General features: G+C 44.2%; 1 protein-coding gene across 3 annotated transcripts in view; it reads right to left on the reverse strand.

Annotated features, from left to right (window-relative positions):
- The window catches only part of ITGAL (integrin subunit alpha L), an 80,103-nt gene that overhangs the window by 17,258 nt on the left and 39,263 nt on the right, over positions 1-23,582 (reverse strand). For all 3 annotated transcript variants that reach the window (XM_061590406.1, XM_061590405.1, XM_061590407.1), the window contains 8 exons: positions 21,621-21,751; positions 16,464-16,624; positions 15,663-15,814; positions 15,330-15,458; positions 14,151-14,224; positions 13,041-13,176; positions 10,971-11,075; positions 2,079-2,158 (listed from right to left, as the gene is read on the reverse strand). In XM_061590406.1, coding sequence (XP_061446390.1) covers positions 2,079-2,158; positions 10,971-11,075; positions 13,041-13,176; positions 14,151-14,224; positions 15,330-15,458; positions 15,663-15,814; positions 16,464-16,624; positions 21,621-21,751 — 968 coding nt within the window. The remainder of the gene's footprint in view (positions 1-2,078; positions 2,159-10,970; positions 11,076-13,040; positions 13,177-14,150; positions 14,225-15,329; positions 15,459-15,662; positions 15,815-16,463; positions 16,625-21,620; positions 21,752-23,582) is intronic.

Below are 23,582 nucleotides of genomic sequence, written 5' to 3' on the forward strand. Positions count from 1 at the left end.
TGATGCCCCCATATTGGAAACAGCACCTCTCACCCCCTCTTGTGCAGCAATCAAAGGATTTGTTAACACTGGCAGTATGTGAGTGTGCAGCTTTTTACAAGCAGCAGCAGAAGTTTATTTAATTATTAAAGTATTTATAAGCTGCACTTTTCATAAAAGTACAAGGCACCTTACAACATACAAAGACATGAGAAAATTAAAAACCAATAAAAACATAATTAAAAACATAATTAAAAACAATTATAAAAGCATCCGTAAGTATTGCATTGGCTGGAAAAGACAGGCCTATTAAAAAGACAGGCTGTTTAAAAAGCTCTGTTTTCAGGAGACACTTGAAAGAAAGAAGGGATGGTTCCTACTGAACCTCTGTTAGTAGGGAGTTCCACAGGGCAGGGCCTGTCACACTAAAGGCTCAGTCCCTGGTGGGGGTCAACAGAACCTCAGGGGCATGGGGAACCATCAAAAGTTCCCCATCTTAAGATCTCAGCATTTGAGATGGAACATAGGGAGTCAGGTGGTCCTTAAAGTACTTTAGGCCTAAGTTATGTAGGGCTTTGTGAAGTTCTATGACATTTGGTCTGTGCACATGGATTTATTTGCATGAACTGAGCATGAGCAACTTTATAAGGTGATTTGTCAAATTTAGGAGCTAGAGCAATCCTTGACATTTCCCCCCCTTTCCCTCCCAGCTTGTGTTTATGTGTGTATATGGGGCATGAGTGTGTGTGGACGGATGAGTGGTGTATATGAGTATCTGTCTTTTGGTCACGATGCAGTGACAATGTTGTCTGATAGCAAATAAAATCCTTGGGGGAAAAAAGACTATGCAAAATATTCTTATACCCGCCACCCCAGAAATGGCCCTGACTTCTGTGTCTACTCTATACACTTCCAAGAAATTATGTAATAAAAATTTACACATAATTATTCTCCAGCATCCTATATATCTTAAACAAACTGTATTATTATGAGCTGGGATGCTCCTATGTGGCAGTTCATTATGGGCTTAGTGCTGCCCACGAATGCAAGTTTTTTGCTGTGTCCATGTGAAAATGTCATCAAAATGCCATCCCATTCCCCTCCCACACACACTTTATTTCAGATTTATCTTTCCCATTTTTGCAATCCTCATTTACTTTCCCCACAACTATTCAGCCTGTCTCATCCCATCCCCAGCTCCACAGATGGTGATATCCATGAAGATTTTTGCAGTGTTTGCAGGAAAAGTAGGCAGCTGCTGATGTGTGACACATGCTCACGTGTGTATCACTTGGACTGTCTGGACCCACCCCTGAAAACTATTCCCAAGGGCCTGTGGATCTGTCCCAAATGTCAAGACCAGATGCTAAAGAAAGAAGAAGCCATGCCGTGGCCAGGGACTTTAGCAATTGTTCATTCATATATGACATACAAAGTGGCAAAAGAAGAGGAATCCTCCAACTTTCCTCCTCAGCTGGAAATCCTGTGATGACCATTAGGAATTTAGTTAGAAATGCTTCTTTTTAATATTTGCTGATTTTATCTAAGTATTGTAAACAATAATTTTACATTGTTTTATATATGTTGCTTAGAGGGTTTTTTTAATAAGCTATTTATATTTTTTCTCTAAATAAATGCATAAATTAGAGACGGGGAGGGGGCACTTCCAGAATGTCACTCTTTTGCAGGTGGTTTTCAACCACTGGCAAATTCAGGCTGCACAATTAAAAGGGATTTGGCACTCACACACAACAAGCCCAATTTCAGAAAAAAATGACTTTTTTTGCAATAAGGAAAGTGCTGAGAAAACGCACTGAAAAGTGTGGTACAGCAACTGCTCAACACAAGGCCATATAACCTCCCCACAGACAAATCAGGATGAATGCTCAAAAAAGAGGTCAGCTGGAAGGGGCCACTGTCACATTTATGCAGAATGGTCAGCTGCAAAAAAAAGGACAGGGCACCTGCACCTTTAAGAGTTTTGTAGAAAAAGAAGGAATACCAGCAGATGTGTCTTGCATGACATGCTACACCTGCTGAAATTCTCTCTTCTACACATCTATTAAAAGGTGGGAAAGTGTTCAGTAGTAGACCTTTACCTTCTGACAGAAGCCTCCATCTCCAAGTAATCTCCCCAGGAGCAGTTGTCAAGGATGCTAAACCTGAGCTGAATCAAAGCCTGAAATGAAGGAGGGGGGAGATCAAAAGTGAGGCAATTCTCAGCACTCACCCAGGCATAATAATAATAATAAAATAATAAATTTAATTTTTGTGTCGCCTATCTGGCCGAAGCCACTCTAGGCGACGTACAAACTAAAATTCAGTAAATTACAATACAATACAGATAAAATACAATAAAATCAGAACGATCATTAATCACAGCAGCATGAAATCAGTTAGGGCGATCAATAGATAATAAAATATCCCAAAAAAGTTAGCCCTCCCCGGAATTCCTGAAGGCCTGTCCAAAAAGCCAAGTTTTTAATGCCCGGCGAAATATATCCAGGGAAGGGGCATGGCGAAGATCAAATGGGAGGGAGTTCCAGAGACTGGGGGCCACCACTGAAAATGCCCTCTCTCTAGTCCCTACCAACCTAGCTGTTTTCGTTGGTAGGACTGAGAGAAGGCCCTGTGTGGCTGATCTGGTTGGGCGGCTTAATTTGTGGTACTGGAGGCGCTCCTTCAGATAAACTGGGCCGAGACTGTGTAGGGATTTAAAGGTTAATACCAATGTGATGCGTCCTTCCCTGGCTCTCCCTGTCAGGTTCCTACCTGCTCGTGGTTACTGCCTGTCTCTAGGCACCACCAGGGACTCCACCAGTCCGGACCGCACTCTCTTATGGTTTACCTATCCGCTCTAGCACAGATCTCAACAGATCCCCCTGCTAGGCAACCACCAGTAACGTCCCAATACTAGTATTCCCAGAGACTCTGAATACTGGTATTGTTATTCTCTTCACCGCTGCCACCATTTGTTACAGTTCCCCTTCAGCCTTGGTCATTACCTTACCCTCCCTTCTGGTCTGTGAAACCCCAGCCAAGGATCAGGCCTTTGGTAAACCAAATTAAGTATCTATTACAGATAACAAAGCTAACAAGATTAACAAGATTTCTTCTTAAGGCACATAAGCATATGGTTTTACTCAATACTAATCCGAACTCCACCTCCCTCCTTCTTCACGCTCTCCTGGCAAACAACTCTCTAAACCCCACCAAGCAATCCACTCAGTTCTCTTCTACCCCCCCCCCCGATTCCACTCTCACTCTTCCTTTTATACATTCAGCCATTTTAAACACTCAGCCAATCATCTCGCATTCTACTGCCTATTCACTCCCCCTCTTTCACTCCACTTACCATGTATCTTCTAAAACAACAACACTTACCATATATACATTAATATAGGAACATCACATTTCCCCCCCCTTAAACAACAGCAGAGTATTATTCCTGTTCCAGGATTTATACGTCGCGTTAACAAATAAAAGTCTCTATGGGGAAAATGTCTTTCTTTGTTCCTCTGTCTGGTCACGTCACTGCAGTCCCAGCCAATTGCCTGGAAAGTCCATCGGCCAGTACATTGTCCTTGCCTTTGATGAACTGGAAGTCCACTTGATAGTCCTGTAGGGCCCAGGACCACCTCTGCAGCATAGTGTTATGGTTTTTCATAGTCTGCAACCATAACAAGGCCCGATGATCCGTAGTCACTGTGAATCTTCGTCCCCACACGTATGGGCGCAACTTGTTCAGTCCCCACACGACCGCTAGGCACTCCTTCTGGACCGACGAATAGTTTTTCTCCCTCGGCGTCAGCTTGCGACTCAGGTACGCCACTGGATGTCTGGTGCCTTCTCTCTCCTGTAGCAAGACGACTCCCAGCGCCAGGTCCGACGCATCTGTAGACACGATGAATGGTTTCTCATAGTCTGGTGCTATTAATATGGGTCCTTGGCACAAGGCTTGCTTCAGTAGATCAAAAGCCTTCTGACATTCATCCGTCCATACCACACGCTCAGAACACTTCTTCTTTGTTAATTCATGCAAGGGGGTTGCTATTTCCCCAAAATTTCTCACAAACTTCCTATAAAATCCAGCCACACCCAGAAATGCCCTTACTTGTTTTTTGGTTAAGGGGATCGGCCACGCTTGTATTGCCTCCACCTTGCTCCATAAGGGGGTGATTTTCCCACTCCCCACCTTATGTCCTAAATAGATTACTTCCTTTAGTCCAAACTGGCATTTCTTAGCTTTTATTGTGAGGCCTGCTTTTCTTAAGGCCTCCAATACTGTTGTCAGGTGTTGGACATGCTCAGGCACCGACTTGCTAAAAATGGCTACGTCATCGATATAGGCCACTGCAAAATCTGACATGCCTCGCAACACAGTATTGATTAGCCTCTGAAATGAACTTGGTGAGTTCCTTAGTCCCATGGGTAAGGTCACAAACTCATATAACCCATCTGGTGTACTGAAGGCAGTTTTGGCTCTGGATTGCTCGTCTAGTTCCATTTGCCAAAATCCTTTACAGAGATCTAGTGTAGAGATAATGGTTGCTGCCCCCAATAACTCTAACACTGCGTCTACCCTAGGCATAGGATACGCATCTGGGACAGTAATTTTATTGATTAGCCGATAATCAATGCAAAACCTGGTCGTTCCATCTTTTTTCGGAACCAGGACAATACTTGAGGCCCAGGGACTGATGGATTCCCTGATCACTCCTAATTCCAGCATATCTTCCACCTCCTTTTTGATCTCATTCAAAACTTTCCCATTCACATGGTACGGAACAGATCTGATTGGGGCATGATCTCCAGTATCAATGGAATGTATAACTATACTGGTTCGGCCAGGTTTGTTGCTAAAGAGATTCCTATAGGTTTTCAAAACTCTTAGAATCTCTTCTTTTACTTCCTCCTCTACCTCCTCTGACCATTCCACTTGATCTACCCCTCCTTTGTCTTTGCTTTCCTGTACCAAATCTGGAAGTTCAGGCCCACTTCCCTCAGGGAATAAGGTAACTTGCAACACCTTTGCATCCCTGGTATGGTAAGGCTTTAACATATTTACATGAACCACTTTGCTTTTGTTTAATTGGTCTGTGGTGATTACATATGTCACTGTGTCAAGCCTTTCTCTGATGGTATATGGTCCTTCCCAGTTAGCCTGTAATTTGTCATGTTTCCTGGGTATGAACGCCATAACCATATCTCCAACATCATACACACGTTCTCTGGCTGTTCTGTCATACCAGTAACTTTGCTTCTCCTATGCATGACTCAAATTCTCTTTCACTACTTCCATCATTGATGTTAATTTATTGCAGAATTCCAATACAAAATCTACTACAGAAGTTTTGTACTCTCCCAGAGTTCCTTCCCATGAATTTTTTAGCAGTTCCAAAGGTCCCCTCACTTTTCTAGTAAACATTAGTTCAAAGGGTGAGAAGCCTGTTGACTCCTGAGGGACTTCTCTGTATGCAAATAAGAAGCATCCCAAACGTTCATCCCAGTCTTGTGGGTGATCTTGAACATAGCTTCTTATCATGCCCTTCAAAACTCCATTGAATCTCTCAGTTAGCCCATTAGTGGCGGGATGGTAAGTAGTGGTCTTTAGATGTTTTAGACCACAACATTTCCACATACATTGCATCACTTCTCCCATGAATACACTGCCTTGATCTGTCAGCACTTCATGAGGGAAACCCAGCCTCATAAAGATTTTTAATAAAGCCTCTGCCACTACAGGGGCTTCTACAGATCTTAGTGCTTCTGCGTCTGGGTACCTGGTGGCAAAATCCACCACCACCACTAGATATTTCTTGCCATGCCTTGTGGGTTTGGAAAAAGGGCCCACCAAATCTATTCCCACTCTATAAAAGGGTTGTCCAATTATAGGAAGGGGCTTTAAGGGTGCCTTGGTCTTTACTCCACTCTTTCCCACCTTTTGGCATATTCCACAAGATAGACAACGTTGTTTTACATACTTGGAGATATTTGGCCAATAATAATGTGCAGCCAATCTCCTCTTGGTCTTTTTTATTCCCAGATGTCCTGCACATGGGACATCGTGGGCTACCTCTAGCAATCTGGTTCTGTATTTGCTAGGTACTATCAATTGCTTCACTGGTTCACATTCATCCTTTGTCTCAGCAGGCAACCACAGTCTATATAAAATCCCATTCTCACACACAACTTGATTCCTCAGTTTGTCAGTGAAAGGAATCTGTTGGGTCAGGGCTTGTTCCTTTATCTGCTTCAAACTTATATCTTTATGCAGCTCTTCCCTGAATTGATCTGCTTCTTCCCCAGAGACCACTTGATACAGTTTGTCTTCTTCAGCAGGCCTGCTAGTGGTTGCTATGGTAACCTGAGGCTGGTTAACAGATTCCACCCTGTTTGTTTCAGCCCCCCTTAATATGGCTTCTTTTTCTCTGCCAATTTGCTGTCTGGTCACTACATAGATCTTTCCTTGGGCTCCCATTACATCCCTTCCCAGTATTACTGGTTCTTGTTGCTGGGCATTAATGCCTACTTTATATCGGCCCTCTCGGCCTCTCCAAGACATATCCACCAGGGCCACAGGCAAACTTTCTGGTTGACCTCTCACTCCTTGGATAGTCACAGTTTCCTGAGGTAATATTACCTCAGATTTTATTAAATCTGGCCTCAGTAATGTCTGAGCGGCACCAGTATCAAGCAATGCCCAATAATTTGCCCCTTGTACACTCACTTCCTCTCTCAGACTTGAATCAAGGTCTGTTACTTCTGTCCAGTTTATCTGGCAGAACTGAACCTTTTTCGCTGTTTCTAAAGCCTTGGGCTCTGTTTTCACTGCCCTTGTCTGAGCAGGATTACTAATGGGGTTGGCAACCTCACATTGAAAACGTAGGTGCCCCGGTCTACCACATTTGTAGCATAATTTCTCCTCACTTTTAGGGTACACAGATCCACTCTGGGGTGTCCTGTGCCCTTCAGATTTTAATGGAGGACTCACTCGCTGTGGTACCACATCCCTTCTGCCAGCACTATATGGTCTGGGTTTAAACTCTCTTGATGTTTTCCCCACCCAGCCAGTTCTATTGGAGGCGAAGTGATCCGCCATCTCTGCGGCCTCCTGCACAGATGTAGGGGAACGGTCTTTGACCAGGAGCCTTATTTCTGGTGGTAACTGATGGTATAATTGATCCAGTATCATGAGGCTTTTCACCTCTTCCACTGACTGAGCTTTGGCACTACTCATCCACTTTCCAAATATATCCATCAACTTTGCTCCCAGTTCCACAAAAGACCTCCCTGTCTGTATCTGGCAGTTTCTGAAAAGCTTTCTAAAATAATCAGGCCCCAGTCTGAATCTTTTAAACACTGCTTCTTTGAATTCAGCATAGGTGACGGGCCTGTCTGAGGGGAAATATTGGTATACCTCAGCCAATTCCCCTTTAATCAGGTTTGATAAATACTGCATGTATTTGTCTTCAGGTAGCCCCCACAACTGAGCTGCTTTTTCAAAGGTGCTGAGGTAAATTTGAGGATCTTGACCAGGCTCATAGACAGCAAAGTCCTTTGGAGTAATTTTTATTTTTGCTCCATGTCTGTCTTTCCTTGTCTCCTCAGAGTGAAATTTCTCTCTATCAAATTTTAACTTTTCTACTTGTAATTCAGCATCCACTGCTCGTTGCTTCTCCCTCTCCTCAAACCCCAATCTCATTCTCTCAGTTTCCATCTTCAACTTCTCAGCTTCCATTCTCAATCTCTCAGCTTCCAACTCTCGCTGTTTATCTTTTTCCTCAGCCTCAAAGACCCGCTGCTTATCTTTCTCATCAGCCTCCCTCCTCAACTTCTCTCTCACGTACTCTATATAAGCGGGATTGCTTAAGTATCCTTCTGGGGTCTCTTCTCTGACAGGTTGTTTTTGCTGGGCAGTAGCAAATCCTGTAAGTGCTACCCTCAATTCATCAACCCCTTTACCCTCGTGAGGTAAATTGAATGTTATGCACTTCTCCACCAGCTCCTCTCTTTTCATTTTTATGTATTCAGCCATGGTGTTTGAGTTCACTCACTCTTTGCCAGTCACTCTCACAAGAAATCTTGTTTTGTTATTTCTGTTTGCCACACAACTATTAGGGATTCTCTAGTATTCGTATCTGGATTCTCTGTCGTTCGTATCCCACCGCTACTGACACCACATGTGATGCATCCTTCCCTGGCTCTCCCTGTCAGGTTCCTACCTGCTCGTGGTTACTGCCTGTCTCTAGGCACCACCAGGGACTCCACCAGTCCGGACCGCACTCTCTTATGGTTTACCTATCCGCTCTAGCACAGATCTCAACAGATCCCCCTGCTAGGCAACCACCAGTAACGTCCCAATACTAGTATTCCCAGAGACTCTGAATACTGGTATTGTTATTCTCTTCACCGCTGCCACCATTTGTTACAGTTCCCCTTCAGCCTTGGTCATTACCTTACCCTCCCTTCTGGTCTGTGAAACCCCAGCCAAGGATCAGGCCTTTGGTAAACCAAATTAAGTATTTACTACAGATAACAAAGCTAACAAGATTAACAAGATTTCTTCTTAAGGCACATAAGCATATGGTTTTACTCAATACTAATCCGAACTCCACCTCCCTCCTTCTTCACACTCTCCTGGCAAACAACTCTCTAAACCCCACCAAGCAATCCACTCAGTTCTCTTCTCCCCCCCCCCCGATTCCACTCTCACTCTTCCTTTTATACATTCAGCCATTTTAAACACTCAGCCAATCATCTCGCATTCTACTGCCCATTCACTCCCCCTCTTTCACTCCACTTACCATGTATCTTCTAAAACAACAACACTTACCATATATACATTAATATAGGAACATCACAACCAACACCTTGAACTGGGCCCGGAAAACAACTGGCAGCCAATGTAGGTGAATTAATACTGGCGTGATGTGATCACGGCGGCGGCTGTTTGTAAGCAACTGAGCCGCCGCATTCTGCACCAGTTGTAGTTTCCACTACACGCCGCTCTCTCTCTCACTCACTCTCACTCACTCACACACACACACACACACACACACCCCTCCCCTTTCATCCCCCTAATGCCGAACAATGGAAGAATCACATCTTGAAATGTGAATTGCAATAAAAAACAACAGTTTCCTTTCTTTTCTTTTTAATCCTATGCTGATGGATGCCTTTAAGATGCATTTTACAGACAAAACCCAACAGGTCCAGGTAACAGAAGAGTGCAAAATTATAAAGGGAAAATCCAAAATGCACTTCCTTTCTGATCACTGCCACTCTACAGAAGCCCCTGCCTGTACCTGTGCAGCACATCAGATTTTCAGACTCTGACTCTCCCCCAGCTTTCCCTTCCCTATGTTTGTTCCAAACTACCTCCCTGAACTGCTTGCATGATGCAGCAGGGCATCTTCTGCAGCTAGATGGTCCCGCTCTCAAAGGCTCCCCCTTTCCTCCTGCTGTTCAGGCAGATCCTCTCCCCACCCCACCCCCATCCAGTATACTTTATTTGGTATCCTCAGCCCCAAAGTCACATATATAAACATTCATCAAGGTACAATATTACATAATCTGAAATTATTAATTCTATACCTCTAATTACGCTTCATATAATAAATCAACACTAAATTACTAATAGTGATCTTTTCTTCTTACTTTTTAATAAAACAGAAGTGCATCTACACCTGATTAACTCATTGTAATTTCTCTACTTATTCCTTAATTGTTCATTAATCCAGTTCATTGTTCCTAAAACATAATCCTTATTTTTGTTGTTGTTAAATGCCTTCAAGTCAATTATGAGTTATGGCGACCCTATGAATCAGTGACTTCCAATAGCATCTATCATTAACCACCCTGTTCAGAACTTGTAAGTTCAGATCTGTGGCTTCCTTTATGGAATCAATCCATCTCTTGTTTGGCCTTCCTCTTTTTCTACTCCCTTCTGTTTTTCCCCAGCATGATTGTCTTTTCTAGTGAATCATGTCATCTCATTATGTGTCCAAAGTATAATAACCTCAGTTTCATCATTTTAGCTTCTAGTGATAGTTCTGCTTTAATTTGTTCTAACACCGGAAAAAACTTAAGTGTGTATTATCATCTTTGGTGTATCCTTTCAGCTGTTCATCAGTGAATGGTCTGGGGTCTCGTGAGGGTTGCTACTTCCTCAAAAAACATACGATTCCTGCCTGCTGACACTAGGTGGTGTTGTTATCCCATCTGATGGTCTGTTCACCAAGAGAAATTATGTTCTGGTAAGGCCAACAGCCCCTTCTAGTTAAGCCTTAGTGACAGAACATGGTCTTCCCAAATGTTTGGTATTTTCCTGTATCCTTTGGCCCTGATTTTTGGCTTTCTTCTCAGTCCTGCCTCCTGTTATGTCATCAGTTCTTCATTTTCATTCATGATCACTGACTTGATCCCTGGCTTCTCTCTCACCACAGATCGCTACCCATGGCCCAGCCCCAATGCTATCCTAGGGCCAAGGCAACAGATTTGGAATTCACACTGTGAGCACACTAGTTGCTTCAATAGCAGCGAGAATGGTTTTTCTGGCTGTGTTTTGAAGTGACTCTGCCCTTGGCTGGATACACCTCCCTTCCCCGCTGCTGACTTCAGATTTTTCAGGACTGCCCACAACAAAGTGTTGGGCTAATCACTGTCTCTGCCTGAGCCTACAACAAAGTGTTTCCTTTGGCCACACCTGGAGCGGCAACAGGTTGATTTACCAATCAGCTGCTAAATTTGTCTGAAGCTGAGTTGGGGGGGAAAACGTACTGGAGCTGATCTGACCAGGTTTTAGAGTAAAAAGGGGCAGAGTTTCACTAGCCCCCATTTTCAAAAAACAAAGGTGTAGATGCACTGGAATTGGCACAACAGTGTGTGTCTGCCATTAGCTCCAGTTCAAATTAAGTCCTAAATAGGCAAGAGGGGATTTGAAGCATTGCCAAACCACTGTGCCATACACTGGTGTCGGAGGCTCTCACCTTAGTATTATCCTTGTAAACAGCATGGCTGATGTTGCAAGAGAGGCCCTTGAAGTGCTGACTGTCCAGGAGCCCATCACAGCTCACAACTATCTGAGCATTGGACTGGGAGAAAAGAAGGGGGGAGCAAACCACACAGAAGTCAATCCAGTTCAGGGTTGGTGTCAACATGCCCTGCCCTGCACCCCATAATAATAATAATAATAAACTGGCCCAGCATGCTGAGTTTAGCTGCCATGTTGATGTCTCACAGTCCCCTGACATAGCATCACTCTTAGATCTTGTGGGAAATTAAAATGCAGCTAGAATTAGAGGCCAGGTGCTGCCTGTAGCTTTGCTTAGAGTGCGGCTGTCTTTAAATCCAAGGGGCCCCATCAGGGGTTGTTTTTGCCTAGGGGGAGGGCGCCAAATCTCTTTTAGCCCGATGACATTCCTCTGGTGTGGCCAATAGTGGCTGTGCCTCACCCACATTCTTGTACATACATACACACCCAGCCCCCCGACAGATCATCTGAGGAAGAGGAGTTATTGCCCCTCTCTTCACATCAAATAATCAATCTGATAGCTTGGGAGGGGGCAATTTCATCCCCAGTAAGGTACTGGTCTTTAAACATCTGTTCCCACCCCAGCACTGCATCTACGTATTATTTTCTTTCTCTCTTTTTACCACTACTGCCAAAATTGGTGGGGGACCAGGGGTCTAGCAAAAATTGTTTGAAGTGGGGGGTGATAAGGCCTCTGGGCCCTGGATTAGCCATCCATGGCCTTAGTGAGCCTTCAAACCTAAAACCAGCCCTGATCCAGTAGCAACATTCCTCTTGCAACCTTATGATCAGATTCAAATCTTCAGATATCTGGAGCTTCTTTGGCAAGCAGAGACAACCCACCCCAAAGTACCCCAAATGTTCAGTACTCTGAACCTTACAGATTTTAACTCATGGCAATTTTGTGTTGGTGAAAGAAAGTGGCACCCTGGTATGCTCCATCCCAGCTGAGAAGTTCATGGCATGTGGGGTGGCAGCAGAGGTGGCAGATGCCCACTGGGACTAGTAAGGCAAGTCAGGGAGCCCAAAAGTAGGTGCAGCCAAAACCAATGACAGGCAGAGCCACAGCCAACTAAATCAAGTTTTGTTCTCACCCTCTTCCCTGCTCAGTCATACTGAGACTAAGGGCTTATCCAGCATGGGCGCCTAACTTCGTACTAAAGACACTGTTTTTGCCTCTGTTTTCTATTTGCACCGTCCACAGTAAGGGATCAAAGCCAGCTGTAAACATGGTGTTTTCTATTCACACTGAGGGGAAGGATTAACCACACAGTTTCCTAATGACCACGTCCTCCAATTTAACATTTCCACTCCCTCTGGTTACTTGGCAATCGAGCATGCCCAGTTGCAGTAAGTTTCATTTAAAAAAAAACAATCCGGAAATGCAATTATTTGCATTTTCACTGGTACAATACAGCTGAAATACAAATCTTTGTTTGAGCAATGTTATGCTTTTGCGCACAAGTTAGGGGGAAAATAAAAATAAGTACCGTTTGCAGCAACATAAAAAAGGCCAGCAGAAAAAGAGCAGCCAGAAGTTGCTTTTCAGCCTACAAGAAATAAAATGAATGAAGGGAGGAGGAGGGAGGAGGCATGAATAAGGGAACAATTGACACACCCACCTAAAAGCATTAGAGCAAAGTATCTGCAAGCACTAGAGAAACAGAGTGAAGAGGGTTTTTTCTTCCCTTTTTGTATTATCAGAGGATTGAGTTAGTATGGATTTACAAGGGGAAAGCTGCATGACAGCTTCTGTTTGCCAGTACCATCATGTCAACCATGTGAATTAAAAGGAGATGTGAGTAGCACCAAACACACAGTAAACCACCTTGTAGATGAGCCCTAAGAAGGAGAAGGAAGCTGACAGCCAGTGACAGCCCCTGGACTAGTAAGAAGAGAGGCAGCTAGGGACTGGCTGGAGACAGAATGAGGTTGGTAGGGCAGTGCCCCATTCACCCTAATGGAGCAGCCTCCACTGGGTAGCAGTGAAGGTGAAAATCTGCCCTTTGGTAGATGGAATACATACCACATAAGCTTTGCGAAAGGAGAGGCCTGGTATGTGAGGCACACGTAGGGTCACAAAGTATGCATCCTCTTTGCGGTTCTCCAGCTCCAAGCTCATGTTCAGGTCCCTTCCAGGAAATACAACTAGTTCCTTAGACCTGATAAAGGGGATGTTGTGTAGATAACTTAGTTAGCAGTCCTCAGTTCCTGAATGTGGGAGGTGTAATTGCTGACTGCACCAGAAAAGTGGTGTACCATTCACATCTCACCTCAGCCAAAAGCTCACTAGGAAGTCTTCACCAAACTGGTGCCCTCCAAATGAGGCTGATGGGAGTTGTGGTAGTCTAAAATGTCTGGAGGTTACCAGGCTGGCAAAGGCTGCCTTAGGGCATACCTACATATAACAAACTTAGAATGATTTAATGGTAATATCCTCCACTCCAGGGAATCTTGGGAGCTGTAGTACTGTGATGGAAAAAAGGCTAAGGATCTCCAAAAGACAATTCTTAGCCTTGCCAAACTTAAGTACCAGGATTCTTTGGGGGCAGTCGCATTGCTAATGTAGTATAAAACCAAATACACATTTGCAAGTTTTGTAAAATGATGCCATTAGAAACTAAAGTATGGTACAAAGTTTCTTAACAGTGTGCAAGTCTTGCTACACCTTAATTCAAAATGGCTGCAGCCCTAGGTGCATATTCTGTGCTGGTGTTTTCCAGAACTGTTTCCCTCCATGCAATCTAATCATGGAACACTTTGGTTCCTGGACTCATCATCATTTTGTAGTGTGCATATGCCAAGGCACAACTCTCTTAGGCTCAGCCCCCATCCACAATACCGTAGAGCACAGGTGGTTAATCTACAGTCCTCCAGGTATGATTGGACTCCTCCCATCAGTCCCAGTTAGCATGGCCATTGGTCAGTGACTGTGGGAACTGTACTCCAACAGCTGTTGGAAGGATTGCAGTCATAATGTATGTGAATGAAAAACTCTGGACATTTGAAATGTGCTGTACATATATTAGCAATTATTATTTCAAAAATTAAGTCCTATTCTCCCTCTACCACTTTTAATTTGTTCTCATATTCAACAAACAACCATAACTGCTAGCATCAAGGATGTTCACCGTACCCTGAATCATGGAAGGAGAGTTGCAGGTCAGCCTCACACACCTCATCTTCCCCGCAGTGCTTGTCAAAAGGAATCTAATAGGTTTACCAAGAATATTACCATAGTTAATATACTATATCTACCAAATGTACTACCTCTTCCCATTGAAAACAACTTGATTCTGCCCCTTTTCCAGATCCCCTCTCTGCTTGCTCCAAACCATGGTATCCCATACATTCCTCTCCTAGAAACTTCAGTTCTAGCCCCTGAAGTTCACTTATTTTTGCACTGAAAGCTAAAACTGTTTTCAAACACATCCTACACAGAGGAGTTTGTACTTAGTTCTGTACATCTCAAATGACTGCCTCCACTATCTTCTGTGGGCATCAGTCTCCATTTTGTTTTATGTGTCTTTGCCCTAACCCAGGAAGCTCTATTTCTTTCCCTGAGAGTCCAGGGCCCAGCCCCCCTCTACCCAGCTTATGGGCCCCTCCAGACTGGTGCGTTTTTTGTCTTTTTGTTTTGGGGAAAAATGCATCAAAAACAGAGTATTTCATAAGAAACAACAGAAAAGATGCACAATACATATGGATTGTGGCTAAAGTCATACGTTGGAAGGATCTGTGTCAACTTCAGTTCTCTCAGTTTCTCATTTTCCCAGTCTTAAATACAGTTCTAATTTCTGCAGCTATTTTTTTTTAATCCTCATGAAAATTCTTCAGTATTTTAGTGTGAATTTCTCCTAATAAACACATTTTATGCAGTTTTGACCATTGTACACATTTTTTGCAAGCAATTCCTCCTAATATTAAGCATTTTGTATGTAATTTTCATTTCTTTGCACGCTGTCCCCTAATATATGCATTTTTGCAAAACATGGCTGGTTGGTGAACTGCATTGCACAATTTGTCTAGGATGGCTGTGTTTCTGTTCTCCTATTGTTTCGGAAAGTGTAAAGTTTATGGATTTGGCTTTCCATGCAAACTGAACTGAATTTGTCAACCATCCCTAGTCATGTGTACACCACTTCCCACCAGTAGCGGGAGTGCACTGAATGCAGAATAAATGGGAAATGTGTATACAACCCCAATACCATCATGAGCACAAATAGTAATAAAAAGGATGTCTGGAGGGGTGCTATAATCCTGCTCTGCAAATTTTACTTTCCAGAAATCAGGAGTCCTGGCTTCCACCTCTCACCTCCACCGTTGTCGTGTTGCTTAGGGGGCTCAGAACAGGTCTGAGATTCCCCTTGTTAGGGTTATTGTCATCCTCAAGGGAGAAGTTCATAAAGACTTTGATAGGCGAGATGTAATCCTCAATGCAGTTCTGAAAGGTAATGGAGACAGCTATCAGATCACTCCACATCACTTTTATAGATATCCAGAACAGAACTTTCCTAAGAGGAGTCCTTGTGTATCCACCCCAGAAGCAGCTGCAGCTTTAGTGACACACAAGAGAGGCCTGTATAAACAGCTGCCATATCTCACCCCAGATGAAGCTGTGTGGAAATGAAAGTAACCCTCCATTTACCGTGATGTGAATGCTCTCCTGTATGCACACTTCTTCCTTAGAGATTTTCTGCACCCCATTTGTGACCTTCTTGCCATTATTAAACACTCCTCGGTTCCTCATCCTGTTTCTATCGATCTCCATGTGGAAGGAGAGGTTGGCAGAGGGGTGTCCTATAGAGGGAGAGAGGAAGAGAAATTGTGCATATAAAGGATGGTGCACAGATGACAGCAGAGACTCAGTGCTTTTGAGTTGAACGGCGGTAGGATGAAGATCACCTGGAAAAACCATTGGGGGAGATGGGGCAGGATTTCCTGCTGTTTGCAGGGTTTATACTAGAAGAGAGGCTTGCAATTTTGACACTTTTTAAAAAATATGACAGTAGGTCTCTAACAACTGTAAAACAGATGGATATCTAAAAAACTTCCCAGCATTGACTTGATGAAAGGATGAGCTTCATCTATTGTTTTTTACTTATCAGTCATCAGCACATAACCTCTGTCCATAAGAAAAAGCATCCTATGGTTATGCCTTGACAATGAACAAAGATCTGCAGGCTTAATCCTGGGCTGCTTCCCCGCTAAGGCCCTTTCCAGCTGCTGGCCAACGCTGATTTTCCACAATCATCTGGAATTAATAAATGGTGATTCAAAATTTTGGGTTACTGTAATTGTAACAACTGAGAAAATCACTGGCTATACACAACCCATGTGACCTTAGTCCGGCCCACATGCCAGTCTCTATGCTGCAGCTGTGGGTGATGAATATTTCCCTGGACTGCAGAATGAGGCTCAAGGTTTATGACTCTCTGGCCTCCCTCACCTTGGTAGCTCTTGGTGACCAAGCTGGTGCTGAAGCAGATGCTGAGGTTGACTGCCAGATTCTGCCAGGAGCTGGTATCCCCTGAACATTCCACATCATCTCGTGGAATTTCCTTAGGTGAGGACTGCATCCTTGTGACCAATGTAACAATGGGACTGGAGCTGCAAGGGCCAGAGAGTGGCAATTTTATTTGTTTTGTCTCTTTTAACAGAAATATTTATGTACTGACTTTTTGAACAGATTTGGAGCAAGGTGTCACCAGAATGCTGATGGCCCACTCATCCTCAAGCTCTGTTTCTCTGTAACATCTGAATCCGGAGAGACCATGCATGTTCTAAACCGGGGGCTGGATGCAGCCATGGGCTGAAAGAGGGTGAATAAACTGCAAAAGAATCCAGTGGTGACTGCAATAGCATCACGAGTAGGAAATTGAGATGGATCTACCCATTTTAGTTCTCTCCATTTCTCATTTGTCCACTCTTAAATTCTATTCTCCATATTTCTGCAGCAATCTGCGATTAAAAAAACTCATGAAAAGTTTCTCCCAATAAATACATTTTTGTATGTAGCTTTGGTTAATTACGCATTTTTACAAGCAATCCTCCAAATATAGTGCATTTTTGTATGTTATTTTCAAGAATATATTCATTTTTATGCACACTTTTCCCTATCAGAGCTTGGAAAAGTTACTTTTTTGAACTACAACTCCCATCAGCCCAATCCAGTGGCCATGCTAGCTGGAGCTGATGGGAGTTGTAGTTCAAAAAATTAACTTTTCCAAGCTCTGCCTCTAATACATGACTTTCTGTAACCATTGGTTGGTTGGAGAACTGCTCTGAAAAATTCAGTTGGGCTATGTAATATAATAATAATAATAATAATAATATTTAATTTGTTTGTCGCCTATCTGGCAAATGGCCACTCTAGGCGACGTACATTAAAATGAGATAAAATACAACAATAACAATGCAGTCATATTAATAACAGTAAATAAAATACTGGACAGTCATCAATACATATAAAAACAATTATATTAACAGCATACAATAGATGACAAGATCAAGGAGATTTACCCCTCCCAAGGACCTCAAAGGCCTGTTGGAATAGCCACATCTTCAGGGCCTTGCGGAATACCTCTAGGGAAGGGGCATGTCGAATGTCACATGGGAGGGAGTTCCAGAGAGTGGGGGCCACCACAGAAAAGGCTCTCTCCCTAGTACCCACCAACCTAACTATTTTGGTTGGCGGGATTGAGAGAAGGCCTTGTGTGGCTGATCTAGTTGAGCAGCATAGTTGGTGGCGGTGGAGGCGCTCTTTCAGGTAAGCTGGGCCGAAACCGTACAGGGTTTTAAAGGTTAAAACCAACACCTTGAATCGGGCCCGGAAAACAACCGGTAGCCAGTGTAGATCAAATAATACTGGCGTAATGTGGTCCCGGTGGCGGTTGTTGGTAAGTAAGCGCGCCGCTGCATTCTGTACAAGTTGTAATTTCCGGGTCATTTTCAAGGGTAACCCCACGTAGAGCGCATTACAGTAGTCTAGACGAGAGGTGACCAGGGCATGCACCACGAGTGGAAGCTGTTGAACAGGGAGGTAGGGTTGCAGCCTACGTATAAGGTGTAATTGATACCAAGCTGCCCGGCTCACAGCCGAAATTTGAGCCTCCATGGACAGCTTGGAATCAAGAACAACCCCGAGGCTGCGGACCTGGTCCTGTAGGGGCAACCTCACCCCATCAAACACCAGGTCAACATCTCCTAACCCTCCCTTGTCTCCCAAAAGTAGTACCTCGGTCTTATCAGGGTTCAACTTCAACCTGTTCCTGCCCATCCATCCACTCACGGATTCCAGGCACTTGGACATGGTCTCCACAGCCCTCTCCGGTGAAGACTTGAATGAGAGATAGAGCTGAGTGTCATCCGCATATTGGTGACACTGCAGCCCAAATCTCCTGATGATCTCTCCCAGCGGCTTTACATAGATGTTAAATAGCATGGGAGAGAGTATAGAACCCTGTGGCACACCACAATTGAGAGGCCAAGGGTCTGAAACCTCATCACCCAATGCTACCTGTTGGCGCCTATCAGAGAGAAAGGAGTGGAACCACTGTAAAACTGTGCCTCCCAATCCCAAACTCTCCAGGCGATCTAGAAGGATACCGTGGTCTACGGTATCAAAAGCCGCTGAGAGATCCAGGAGGACAAGGAAGGTGAGTTCTCCCCTATCCATTGCCCTCCTCATATCATCGACCAGAGCGACCAAGGCTGTTTCAGTTCTGTGTCCAGTCCTGAAACCCGATTGGTATGGATCTAAATAATCCGTTTCATCCAAGTGTGTCTGCAACTGATTTGCCACCACTCTCTCAATGACCTTGCCCAAGAATGGTAAGTTCGAAATTGGGCGGAAGTTGTTTAGGATCTGGGGATCCAAGGAGGACTTCTTTAAGATGGGTTTAATAATAGCCTCCTTGAGGGCTAGTGGCATAACACCCCCTTGCAGGGATGCATTAACCATTGCCTTGATCCCCTCACCCAATCTCTCTTTGCAGCTCATAAGGAGCCACGATGGGCAAGGGTCATTTAGACAAGCGGTAGGCCTTACAGATGAGAGCACCTTGTCCACATCCTCAGAAGGAAGAGGCCGAAATCAATCCCATTTGACCGGTTTGCAACTGGTCACCTCTAGCTCATTCACTGTATCCACGGCGCACGGAATCGAGCTCCTCAGGTGCTCGATTTTATCAGCAAAGTGCTTTGCCAATTTGTCACAGGAGGCCTTAGACTGTTCCAAGGGTTCCTGAGCAGCTGGACCGACCAGGCTTCGGACCACTTGGAACAACCTCCCGGGACAGCACTCTGCTGATGCAATAGAGGCAGCAAAGAATTCCCTCTTTGTCGCCCTTACCGCCACTTGGTAGGCAGCTATTGCTGCTCTAACCTGTGTCCGAGCATCTTCGGAGTGAGACTTCCGCCACCGGCGCTCTAGTCGTCTCACCTCCTGTCTCAAAGTACGCAACCGTGGTGTGTACCATGGTGCTACTTGAGTTCTGTTCAGGGGGAGAGGACGTTTCGGAGCCACTCGGTCTAATGCCCATTAAAATATCTAAAGTAATAAAGAATAAATACAATGTACTCGTGTGTGTGTGTGTGTGTGTGTGTATATAAATCTTGTAGGTAATAAATATGGAAATGGACTGCCTTCAAGTCGATTCCGACTTATGGTGCCCCTATCAATAGGATTTTCATGGCAAGCGGTATTCAGAGAGGGTTTATCATTACCTTCCTCTGAGGCTGAGAGGCAGTGACTGGCCCAAGGTCACCCAGTGAGCTTCATGGCTGTGTGGGGATTTGAACCCTGGTCTCCCAGGTCGTAGTCCAACACCTTAACCACTACACCACCCTGGCTCTGATATATATATATACATATATGACCTAATACCATATATTATACAGGTGTATATCTTGCTCAGTCTCTTAATTTGGACTAGTGAATGAATGGGGAAAATCCTTGATAATGTTAAGGTGCTAGACTATGACCTGGGAGACCAGGATTCGAATCCCCACACAGCCATGAAGCTCACTGGGTGACCTTGGGCAAGTCACTGCCTCTCAGCCTCAGAGGGAGGCAACGGTAAACCCGCTCTGAATACCGCTTACCATGAAAGCCCTATTCATAGGGTTGCCATAAGTTGGGATTGACTTGAAGGCAGTCCATTTCCATTTTCATTACTTGTCAGCCAGCTTGGAATCTGATTGCAAGGAATGGATTATGGAAAAGATCTAGTACAAGATCTAAATCCATGGAATGGATTAAGGATATCTTAGTGCCATATATGATTGTTTTTAATAATATGTTATGATTATTAGTTATTATTTATACATATATTGAGTTTTTCAGAGGTTGTCTAAGTTGGGTTTCTACCCTTTTTGGTTGTACTCTGGTTGGAAACTGCATCACAAAATGCAGAGAAATGCAAATGTCAAAGGATGGCTGTGGTTCAGTTCTCATATTGTTTCAGAAAGTGCAAATTTGATAGATTCACCTTTAAGCATGAATTGAATTGAATTTCTTCCCCATCCCAAATAAAGAGTTACATTTAATTACTGGATTTTCTGCAGTAAGGGAAATATTGATTCGTAAAACAAAACAAAAAAACGTTTCGGCTGGTATTTTCGCAACCACAATGCTTTGTGGATGCTGCAAAAAACTTGTGGGCATGAGCAGCACCAATGCCACAATAAACTCCCACCTGGAAGAACTCAGAGTTAACACCCATTAAAATACAAATGTCTTGACTGCCCACTTAAAAATCTTCTTTGTTTAAGTCTCACTTGGAACAGAGAGCTGCACAACCAGGGGTGCTGCCACTGAGAAGGCCCTTCCTTGCTTGGGATAGTGCTAGCTGTACCTCCTTTAGTGTTGGAATGTAACAGCTGAGTCTCGACAGACGTGGGCTGCATACATACCATACATTTAAAGCACTTTCCCATCACCACCACCACAGAAACCTGGGAATTGTAGTTTGTTCAGGGTGCTGGGAATTGTAGTTCTGTGAGAGGGATAAACTACAGTTCCCAGGTTTCTTTGGGGGAAGACATGACCCACACCCACCCCAAAAGGCAACACTGTTGTTTTTCAATACAATACAATAAAGTTTTTGTTTTAGTCTTTATTATAATTCTATTTTATTTGTATTATTATTTATTGTGAATGTTAGAGACTGGGAGTAGGAAACCATTTTTCCTGTTGAGGGCCACTTTCCCTCAGGGGCAATTTGTCTGGAGCTGCACCCCAGTGGTGCATGGGGCTAGAGCCAGACATGGGCAGGACCCCCTTTTCCCTCTCTCTGTTACCCCTTTTCCCTCTCTCTCAGGCTGTGTACACACCATACATTTAAAACACATTTAAAGCACTATTTGTCTTTGTGATGTCCTTATATGTTAAAAACTGTAAATATGGTAAGTGCGGGTTTATATAGGGATATATGGTAAGTGAATTGAGTAAGAGGGGGGAGTACATGGGCTAGAATGCGAGAGAATGTTGGATGATGATTGGCTGAGGGTTTGAATGGCTGAAGGTATAAATGAGAGGTAAGATCCCCCCAAGCTGCCCTCTGGGAACACCCAGGACAGAGTCTTGGCTCTCACAGTCACTCACCAAAGCACCACCACCTTCCCCAGAGCTCCCACTGCAATGTCGGTGAGGCTGTCTCCATTGAGGTCTGTCTTTCCATAAATAGACTGTCCAAAGAACATCAAGCTGGGAGAAATGCTGGCTCCTGTAATTCTCTGTGGGAGAGAAAAGCCATGGGCTTAAAACAAAACAAGGCAGCAGCAATGTGTGGCCTGTAGATTCAGGACCATTCAGAACAAATAGAGTAAGGAGAAGCAAAAAAAATATCCCTTCTTCATACAACAGATAACTTCATGTCTGGTGCCAATTTTTATTAGTTTTTGGCAGCTCCTGAAGCAGGGGTGAAGAACTCAATTTGGCTGGTGGCCCAATTGTCATCTTCACTGCCCCTCATGAAGCTTTGCATTTTATTATGTATCTCTTCTTATTATAATTGAGGGGTTTTTTTGTATTGTGCAGATACTATGTTACATACTGACATATATTTTTTGCTATGTTCTGTGACATAAACCACCCTGGGGTCTCTTGACGAAGGGTGGTATATAAATTTAATAAATAAATAAAGTCAGGTGAGTTGTTTTGCCCACAGGGGCCTACGGAAGCCCCATTGAAAGTGCTACATTGAGCGGCAGGGCTGCTGAAGAGCCGACAATCAGTTGATTATTGGCTCTCCAGGAGTTTGTCTCCAAGCTCCGTCTTTGCCCAGCGCCACACCCAGTGCCTTCAGGCCCACTTTTGGCTGAGCCACCTGCCCCACACAACATATATGATGTCAAGGGTAGGGCAGGTGGGTGTGGCTTGTGGGCCAAATGGGGAACCAGCAGCCCTACAGATGTGATTGAATCAGTCAGTCCCAGCCAGCACATAGCCAACCGCAGGAATAATGGGACTTGGAGTCTAGCAATGTTTAGATTTTGGGAAGTGCCAAGCACAGGGCTGACAAAGAGCTTCTTTCTCCTTTCCCCATCAATGACAGGAGGAAGGAACCTTCCTTTGACAAGCATCATCGGCTGCATTGGGAGAATTCCTGTTTGCAGCTGATGCTTGCAACAGGCAGGTTCCTTCCTCCCGTCACCTGATGGGGAAGGGAGAAAGAAGTTCTTTGCCAGCCCTATGCTTAGCACTTCCCAAAGTGATGACATTGGGCTGGCAATGCCCCTTGGGCTGTTTCCCAGATGCCCAACAGCCAGCTTAGGAATCCCATGGAAGGGATTTTGAAGGTGGTCAACCCACCTGTCAATCATAATGACATAATTTATTTATTTATTTATTTATTTGGTTACATTTATATACCGCCCTTAGCAAATAGCTCTCAGGGCGGTAAACAGCATAGGGTAAAATACATACATGGCAATAATAAAATCACAAAAACATATATGACATAAAAACAAATACAGTTAAACAGAAAATAAAAATACTTAGTATACAAGATTAAAAAGCTAAAAAGATTAGAGTGATTAAAATGCCTGGGAGCATAAAAAGGTCTTTACCTGGTGCCGAAAAGATAATAGTGTAGGCGCCAGGCGTACCTGTTCGGGGAGGCTATTCCACAATTCGGGGGCCACCACGGAAAAGGCCCTAGATCTAGTAACCACCCTCCGGGCTTCACAATGAGTTGGTACTCATTGTCGATGACAAACGAAGCAAATGGGTAGGTTCATAGTGGGAGAGGCGTTCCACCAGGTATTGCGGTCCCACACCATGTAAGGCTTTATAGGTCATAACCAACACCTTGAATCTCGCCCGGAAGCAAATAGGTAGCCAGTGCAGGCGAGCCAGAACAGGAGTTATATGCGAAGACCGACTGGTCCTCATCAATAATCTAGCTGCCGCATTCTGCACTAGCTGAAGCTTCCGAACTGTCTTCAAGGGCAGCCCAATGTAGAGTGCATTACAGTAATCCAATCTTGAAGTTACCAGAGCATGGACAACTGAGGCGAGGTCGTCGCCGTCCAGATAGGGGCATAGTTGGGCTACCAAACGGAG

The sequence above is a fragment of the Rhineura floridana genome, chromosome 11 (genome assembly GCF_030035675.1).
Source record: "Rhineura floridana isolate rRhiFlo1 chromosome 11, rRhiFlo1.hap2, whole genome shotgun sequence".
NCBI lineage: Eukaryota > Metazoa > Chordata > Lepidosauria > Squamata > Rhineuridae > Rhineura > Rhineura floridana.